We start from the raw sequence: 9,455 nt of genomic DNA on the forward strand, positions 1-9,455 counted from the left end.
TTCGCACAGTGAATTCTGGGTATTTATGAATCAAACAGCAAAGTGTCATGTACAGAAGTCAGGGCCGGACTGGGACCAAAATTCAGCCCTGGCATTTTGGTCCGAACCGGCCCACCACCCCCCGGGCCGTTTTGTCAACGGGGGGGGGGTTTCACTGCTTCAGCCCAGCCCTGCACATGAACTCTGCAGCCGCACTGAGGCCCCTGCTGGAAAGCATCCCAGCCCACACATTAACGTAACTAATAATTGGGCCGCGCGACCCGAAAATGACCGTTATAATCCTAATTTTTTTATTATTTTTTTGCCCAGTGGTCCACTGGCCCAGCGGCCCACCGGGCATTTGCGTGCGTGCGTGTGTGTGTGCGTGCGTGCGTGCGTGCGTGCGTGCGTGCGTGCGTGCGTGCGTGCGTGCGTGCGTGCGTGCGTGCGTGCGTGCGTGCGTGCGTGCGTGCGTGTGTATATACATTTATACATAAATACATATATACATATATACTGTATATATATGGGTATCGAAAGGTTCCCATTCAATTCCCGGCTCCCTCTGGGATAGTGCCAAAGTGTCCTTGAGCAAGACAATGACTGAACCCCTAATTACTCCCAATGAGCTGTGTGAATGTGCGTGTGAGTGTACATTATTGCGCTTTTGAGAAAAGTGTTATATAAATGCAAACTGTTGTGCTTCTTAACACATCACCTCCTTCACATGGCAAACCTTACTCTACATGTGTGTCTATTGGAGAGGATCCAATCAACACAACTAGAGTCAACACCAAAGTTGTTTACAGAGTTCATCCACAAACAGGGGGGGTTGAATGGTGTTGAAAGTTGATGAGAAATCTACAAACAGCTTTGCATGATTTTGAATAAAAGATCACGCAAGGTGACAGTAGCGTCCTGTACACCCTGCCACTCCTTTATGCAAACAGAACATGAACAAATAAGGATCCTTTGAAACAATAAATTCAGGGGGCTTATTTATCAAGTGTCAGAGTAGGACTGCTGATCTACAACCTTATCATTACTCTTTATGAGAAAACAGATCACAGGTCAGCGCAACACTATGCAGACAATGGTCCAGGTCTGGGCTTTTATCCCTAGACTGACCTTTTATCTCATTCATTCATTTTGATCATCTGTTCTGCTGGTTAAAGACAGTGTAGTGTAAATCTGACATGAACCGTGCCATATACTTAGGAAGTCCATATACTAGAAAGGTCATGGAATTGCATATAATATATATATATATATATATATATATATATATATATATATATATATATATATATATATATATATATATATATATATATATATATATATATATATATATATATATATAGTGTGTGTGTGTGTGTGTGTGTGTGTGTGTGTGTGTGTGTGTGTGTGTGTGTGTGTGTGTGTGTGTGTGTGTGAATATATATATACATATATATATATATATATAAAAGAGCTAATCAAGCTCACATTGCGTCGCATGCGATGCATTTTGTGCCAGATGTGAGCTTTGTAGATCGGCTATTTTTGATAAATGTTCTCCCTAGAACAGGGACGATATGTCTCATGTGGTTAGGATGTTTACACTGTACTGTAAATATCATTATATGGGCCTCTTTAGCCACTGTGACTGACAACCCTGGGGAAGTGTGTCATTTTCTCAGTTGCCTCAATTGTAATCATTCATCAAGTTTCTGCATCTATCGACATACTGTAGTGGAGCATTAATTTAATTGAAAGGTTGGTTTTAAATATACAGTACACTTGTGTGTGTCCAGGCTGTAACCATGTCATTTCAATGTAAACAAAACAAGACTGAAAGGGATTATGAGTTTATCCATAAGCTGCGATCCTTGTTTTAATGAAAACAAACGTTACCAATCTGTGATATGGTAAGTAAGCCTTGCCGAGTCACGTGGCCCATAGTACAGGAGCCTATCTCCTGTAGCGTGAGGTAGCTTGATGTACAAGTACACCCCCTGGACATGTACTCGCAGGGACTCACCCCCAAACCAACCCTTGATGCTGAGTGCCAAGCAGGGAGGCATTGAGTCCCATTTATATAAACTTTGGTATGACTTGGGCCGGGGATCGAATCCCGACCTCCCAGTCTCAGGTTGGACACTCTAACCACAAGGCCACTGAGCTGGTATCTGTATAGTAGAATATGTTAATACAACTAGTACATGAAATGGGGTCCAAGAGGGAAGCGCGCACATCTCCAAAAATTGCTGGACAAAAATACGTACAATGGAGAAGAAGGGAAGTCCGCACACTGATCTGTAACTCCAAGAAAAGTTTTTATTAAGGCGACAACGTTTCGAAACGTTGTCGCCTTAATAAATACAACTGGTACATCTGCAGTGGCTGGAGGTGGCCTCCCTATACTCTGAGAAATTCAGACCCTGGTGTCGGATAGGATATCTATCTGGTTCGACAAGTAGTACTACGGTCAATATCTCCCCTGGTCAAGCATGGCTTCTGTCTGGGAAGAACAGCGGTAGAAGTTTGGTCTCCCTGCAGGGGTTACAATCTCGGGTAGGACATGAAACGTATGCATTGCAGCTTTAAAGTGAGCCGGTTAGTTAACTTGTGTTTATCTACCTCTTGGCCTCTTTATCCTTTCAGACCTTCTGAGTGTCTGCTTTTCCATGGCTATTGGTATGGCAGCTTTATCTGCGGGCACGAAAGAGGAAGTGAGAGTCAGTGAGGAGTGTGAGGCGGGGTAGACCAACCTGTCTACGCTTACCATTCTCAACCTATTTGGACAGAAACAAAAGACACATTATGCCACTCCTATAAGCCAAGGATAGGCTTAAATCACATTGAAGTATTTTTAATCCTTTGGCTCACTTGGTTGTTTATTACTGGATCGTCATTGGAATTGAAAAGCAAAGAAAGGTGAAGGAAAACAAATCCTGTGTTTCATCTCTGTTATACAGTGTAATTTGGCAATCTATCCAGTGGTAACTCCAAATGGTTCCATTTGAACACTTCAATGATCATTTTACAGTGTGGGGTTACACTATACTGAAATTCCTTGTAGCTCTTTGCTGTAACTGTGATTATCAATATCTAGATACCATACCAGTAAATGCTAAGATTTCCTTGAATCTAGTCTTTAGGGAACCCCCGTTTCTCTGTCACAATGTTTCAGTTGTGGTCTGATGAGGGTCCCTGCAACTAACCGTTGAAATATATAAAAGAAAAAAGTTCTCTATTGTTTATCTATTTCCTGTTGTTACTTTCTCTCTATATATGTGTCACTGCTACAGCTAATACATAATAAACATAATCAACCAATAATAAACATAGAAGCCAGTCCTTACTGATGCTGTCTTCCTCACAGCCCAGCTTGTCCCACTCCCAACAGGTATCTGGATCTGAAAGACAGATGTGGGGGATCAATCCAAGGGTGACACTGTGTGTGTGTGTGTGTGTGTGTGTGTGTGTGTGTGTGTGTGTGTGTGTGTGTGTGTGTGTGTGTGTGTGTGTGTGTGTGTGCGTGTGCGTGTGCGTGTGCGTGTGTGTGTGTGTGTGTGTGTGTGTGCGCGCGTGTGCGTGTGCGTGTGTGTGTGTGTGTGTGTGTGTGTGTGTGTGTGTGTGCGTGCGTGCACAAGTGCGTGCGTGCGTGCGTGTTGTTGGGGGATACCTTTGAGTAGACCTTCAATGATTGAATCATCTTCTTCTCCCATACCCGGTAGAACCAATGTGCCTAGAGACAAAAAGACAATTAATAAATATTCTATCTAAAAGCCTATATGCTGTTAGACATGGTCAAATTCCTGGTTGCTATAACTGGTTGTTGTTGTTGTTGTTGTTGTTTACCAACCATTGTTGTTTGTTTTTTGGTATTATGTTAATACCAATTTGGGGCCTATAGGTTTACCGAGAGACTGCTTTGTAAGTTTTCTAGAGAAAAGAAAATATGTGATCTGATAGACCAGTCCGAAAATCGTACGTTTTGGTAACCCTCTCTATTTTATTTGCGAAAGGCAGGTCTATTCTAGTTTTGGATTGAGCAGTGATTCTGGGGTGGCAGTGGCTCAGGGGTAGAGTGGCCGGTAGAGCAGCCAGATGGCAACCGTATGGCAACCGTGAGGTTGAGCAAGACGCTAAACCCCTAATTGCTCCCGATGAGCAGATGCCTTGCATGGTTTCCTCCGCCATGAATGTATGGGTGAATGTAATGCACAATCTATGTAAAGCACTTTGGATAAAAGCGCTAAATAAAATGTTCTTGTTGAAATCACAGAAATTAAACATTGCTTTTAGCTGATCATAAAAGTCAACCTTTGCCTTTGGATGGGGATACAGGCAGATCAAAATAAAAGACATTTCAGTTGATAGTGTGACTTCCACATGAATTAATGTATTTGCAAATTCAGAGCAGAAATAACTGATCGTTGAGATACAGTAGGTTGCTCATTTGAACTATAAATGGAACAAGCCTCCTTAGACAAGCTGAGTAAGTATCAGGCCGTGGTTATGTCTGTAGACTTTAAGTTTGGCATTTGTACATGTTCATATATTTGTTATTTGCAGCTTGTCCTTTCAAAGAAAAAGGCTGAACATCATCTGCAATATTCTGCTGAATCTCTGCTGTAACAGCTAGGCAGCCATGGGTGTGTGGAGGAGAAGATGCTCTTTGTATCCTGTAAGTCCTTAATGTATAATATTTGAATCTTATAATGAATAATACATTTGGTGGCTTCAAATAAAGCATTCAAATGTGTACCTTTGAGGAGGGCATCAAAATTCTCATAATCATCTGCATCTTCCACATCCGGACGAAGCAAATCTAAAAAAATAAATAATAATAAAATAAATAATAAGCAAGATTAGATAGATGATGAAGATAAAGACTTTCGGGAGATGAAGATGATGAAGTAATGGGAAAAATAAACATAATTTGGTTGTTCACAGAGAGATAAGAACTCAACCTTATACATAGTGAGGGACTATCACTGTTGTTGCATTCACAAAAGGACTTAATTAGGCCTAATTCATGGTTTGGAAAGCTGGTGCCCCCCCAAAGCATCTGAGCAGCCATCAGCTGGGTGAAGTGAAACTGAATTTCCCCGCGTGATGAATAAGGTCTACCAAGAGGAAAATATTATGTAGATTTGGCTATTTCATTCATGTTAGCTGTCAAATCAAATTAATAAATTGCACTAAAGTCATTCCATGAAGCATGGCAGAGTGTGAAAGGGGATTCCGCCAAATGATCCTGATCACCCTGACCTGCTCAATCTTATTTATTAATGCTCAACTTTATTGACTGATCGAGTATCGGCCTTGGTGTTCATGAAGCAGTAGGATCCAACAGCTATGGTCCCTTCCACTGTCAGCATAGGGATTTTGAAACACAACTATGAAAAAGCTACATTTTGAGTGAGTCAAAATGGACAGCAATACAAATAATGTATATATAATATATAAAAAATACTTTACTCAGCCAATAGCCGCCACACTCCAACTCCGAGCCCTGTATCCTGGTACCTAATGATGTACACACACACACACACACACACACACACACACACACACACACACACACACACACACACACACACACACACACACACACACACACACACACACACACACACACACACACACACACAAATTAGCATATAAAGGTGTAAACACTGATCATTAACCACTTTAAACATGGTGTCCCTATTTTGGACATGTCATAATGGACGACATTAAGCTATATGTTAACAAGAAAAATTAGAAGGGCATTTTGCCTGCTTTTAATGTTTTTTAATGCTTGTTAATACCCATCCGTTTCTGTTGTTAAACTCTCTTTGATAAACCTGTTTTTCACATTGAAGAAGGGCACACTTTTCTCATTTCCTCATTGCATTGTTAACAGCCACAATGTTGCTAGTAGTCAAAACAGCATTATGTGTTGGGTGTGTTATTTGATTGTTGTTTAATTGAGCTAAATTTTAAATCTAAAATAAATACGGAAACAAACCTACAAATTAAGTACAAGAACTTCTTTGCTCTTGCTGTGGTGAAGGGCATAACTTCACCAAATGCATGATTTCTACAAAAATGTATATATAATATCACAGTAATAATCTCAGTTTTAATTCATGGGTCCGTCCTATATTAAAATTGGCTAATGGGGGGGCTGGCCGGCGGACCACGGCCACGTCACTCTGACTCAGACATAACCATAAACAAACCGAATAGCCCATATATAGGCAGGACCACGGCCACCTGCTATGACTCAGACATAACCATAAACAAACCTAATAGCCCATATATAGTCTGACTAGTCTGACTATATATATATATATATATATATATATATATATATATATATATATATATATATATATATATATATATATATATATATATATATATATATATATATATATATGTATATATATGTATATATATATATATATATATATATATATATATATATATATATATATATATATATATATATATATATATATACACACACACACACACACACACACACACACACACACACCCCCACACACACACACACACACACACACACACACACACACACACACACACACACACACATCCAGTAAAGTCAAATTACCTCAAAATTGTACTTAAGTACAGTACTTGAGTAAATGTACTTAGTTACTTTACACCACTGGCTGCAAGTATACAGCATATAAGGATATCATTTACATTTTCAACACTTTTAAATTGCCAAATTCTCTCTATTTTTCTATGCGTCCATCAGTGCGTCCATTGTTGTCGTGCGAAGAAGTAGGGTACATGTAATGTTTGTATAATGTAGTAGCCTTACTAGCCTACATTATACAAAAAAGGCTATACATTAGGCTATAATCAAGCGCCCATGACAATGGGTGAAGTTTTAGAAAAGAAGCAGCCTATTAAAAACTATTGAAAGAAAAAAATGTGTTGTCCGTAAAACAACTGTTTTAAAGCCTTTAAAGACATTCGGCAGAGAGCCAATCTGTTGATCTCTCCCTGGCTGGAAGTCCCCCAGAAATCCTCAAACATAACTTGAGAACTTTCCCCTCAGTTTAAATAACGTTAAATAACGTTCTTCGTTAGCAAATCAATGAAATTCAATCAACCTAGTACAAAAAAACGTATAACCTTATTCGCTAAAACACGCAAAAGGAGACAATTATATTTAATTGTGAATCTGCAGGTGCGCATAGGCGCGGCCATTGGCATGAAATAGGCCAGCCCTGAAACATGGATGAACTTCAACTTAGTGTTTGCACCCTTTCTATTACGGCACGTACATCTAGGTCTACTTCATATTTCAAACATAAAGTGCTTATGCCATGGCCACAGATGTTAAAATTCTGTACGGTTCCTCAGAAGTACCCGTATATTCTGTATTGTTCAATAAAAAGCATTGTAATCCAATTGGTGGCCATTTTCTCCGTATTTCCTCACGATTTCAACTACGCAATCCTATCGGTTGGGAGGTGTACTGCACTTTGATACATTATAACTCTATGAAAAAATAACCACCTATCGGATTACAATGCTTTTTATTGAACAATACAAGAAATATATGGGTACTTCTTCAGGTCCGAACAGAATCGTAACATCTGTGGCCATAGGGTAAGCACTTTATATTTGAAATGTGAACCTTAATGTAGATGTACGGGCCGTAATTGGAGAAATGCAAACACCAGGTTGAAGTTCATCCATGACGCTCGACAGATGACCGTCGTGGTCCATGGCTAGAAAAAGGCTAGCCTATTAAACTCTGGCAGAGACGTAGCCTACAGACTCAGTGCGGTGAAGTTACCTGTCGGAGTTTCATCCTGCAACGTCTCCATAATCATCCTATGGATGCTGTCTGGTCCTATCAGATGCTGCAGCCATATAGTTCCTGTGCGTCAAGGAGCGCAGTGCTGCGCAGAGGCACAATATACTGGCGCTCCATGCTGTGCGCTTTAGCTTGTATAGGCTCTGGAACGACGCTTTTACTTTCGTTCTTGAATAAGCTCATATTCAATAATAGACGCCACATCGGGTTAGATTGATGTGATATTGTGATACCACCACTTCACCTCAATGTGTGGGAAATATCCCAAGGTGAATGAAGGGACTACTGAAGATCAAAGATGCCCCTGTTATCTAGGCCAGTGGTTTTCAACCTTTTTCATGCCATGGACGCCTAAATTGATATACATTTGGCCGCGGACCCCCATCTGAAAATGTTGGGCCAGGGACCCCCAGATGCAAAGATTTGAGTTAAAAATATTCGCTTTAAAAAATACATATATTCAAAGATATGCACCAATTTTGAAGATTTAAAAATTTTTTTGCAGATCTACAAGCTCATAGTGCAGCACTTATGAGCTTGTAGATCTGCTATTTTTGAATAGCCAAAGAAATCTAAGCTAAGTGGTTAAAATGATTGTGATGGCTATGTTAACTAATTTTGCTGGGGACCCCCTGGTACCCCCCAAGGACCACTGGTGGTCCCCGGACCACTGGTTGACAACCACTGATCTAGGCTACTCCAACAGAATGATTTACCAAATACAACAGTGTTGTTGTTATTTAACACCTACACTGTAAAATCATTAGTAGTGAGAGAGTGCACAATTAATGTAACCAAATGGACCCTTTTGGGTCCAGGTTACATCTGTAGACATTGATAAATTAACACTGGGTAATTTTACTGTGCACCAGGAAGCAACCATATCAGAGTTTATTATGATAAACTACAGTAGCTGGTATTTTCAGTCCAAGGTTATTTCAACACGGAACTTCTCAAATATCAACAAGGTGCACAAACACCAAGTGTGACAGGATAAAAATCTGCAGTGAAATAAGAATAGAAAGAAATGAAGCTTTCATTGTGTAAAAGTCTCTCTCTCTCTCTCTCTCTCTCTCTCTCTCTCTCTCTCTCTCTCTCTCTCTCTCTCTCTCTCTCTCTCTCGCTCTCTCTCTCTCTCTCTCTCTCTGCTTCACATACCTGTCAGCACCAGTCATCATAAAAGACCATACCACACCAACAACCACAGGCACACAGACACATTCCTATCATGGCACGATAGCAGTGGCACTTTGCTCACATGGGACAAGCTATGGCAAGCTTTTCTCTCTGTCACACACACACACACACACACACACACACACACACACACACACACACACACACACACACACACACACACACACACACACACACATACACACACACACACACACACACACACACACCCTTTTTATCTGTGTACTGTTGGTGAGGATGAAAGTGAGTAAGAGCGGGAGACAGACGGGGGAGGAAGGAAAGCTGCAGTAAGTTTAAAACGAAAATAGAAGAGAAAATGATTTGATTCCTCAGGGAGGAAGAGAGAACAACCTACTTCTGATTAAACAGGAGACAGAGGAGGCATTTTGCAGTTCCCCTCCGGAAATGAAAGTGATATTTTATTCTGCATTCTAATACA

The 9,455-nt window shown here is 40.4% G+C and overlaps 1 protein-coding gene across 2 annotated transcripts in view; it reads right to left on the reverse strand.

Moving 5' to 3' along the window:
* ciita (class II, major histocompatibility complex, transactivator) overlaps window positions 1-9,043 on the reverse strand; it is a 28,999-nt gene extending 19,956 nt beyond the window's left edge. Inside the window, exons 1-6 of one of the 2 annotated variants that reach the window (XM_080446904.1) lie at window positions 8,978-9,043; window positions 5,452-5,499; window positions 4,736-4,798; window positions 3,650-3,712; window positions 3,327-3,380; window positions 2,602-2,673 (exon numbers count right to left, since the gene is read on the reverse strand). In XM_080446904.1, the coding sequence (XP_080303030.1) occupies window positions 2,602-2,673; window positions 3,327-3,380; window positions 3,650-3,692 (169 nt within the window). In that variant the 5' untranslated portion in view covers window positions 3,693-3,712; window positions 4,736-4,798; window positions 5,452-5,499; window positions 8,978-9,043. Of the gene's footprint in view, window positions 1-2,601; window positions 2,674-3,326; window positions 3,381-3,649; window positions 3,713-4,735; window positions 4,799-5,451; window positions 5,500-7,798; window positions 8,209-8,977 lie in introns of those variants that run through there. The other variant, XM_080446903.1, reaches the window with a different exon arrangement.
* Window positions 9,044-9,455: the final 412 nt, after the last annotated feature.

This window comes from Gymnoscopelus braueri (genome assembly GCF_963280865.1).
Source record: "Gymnoscopelus braueri genome assembly, chromosome: 13".
NCBI classification, from domain to species: Eukaryota; Metazoa; Chordata; class Actinopteri; order Myctophiformes; family Myctophidae; genus Gymnoscopelus; species Gymnoscopelus braueri.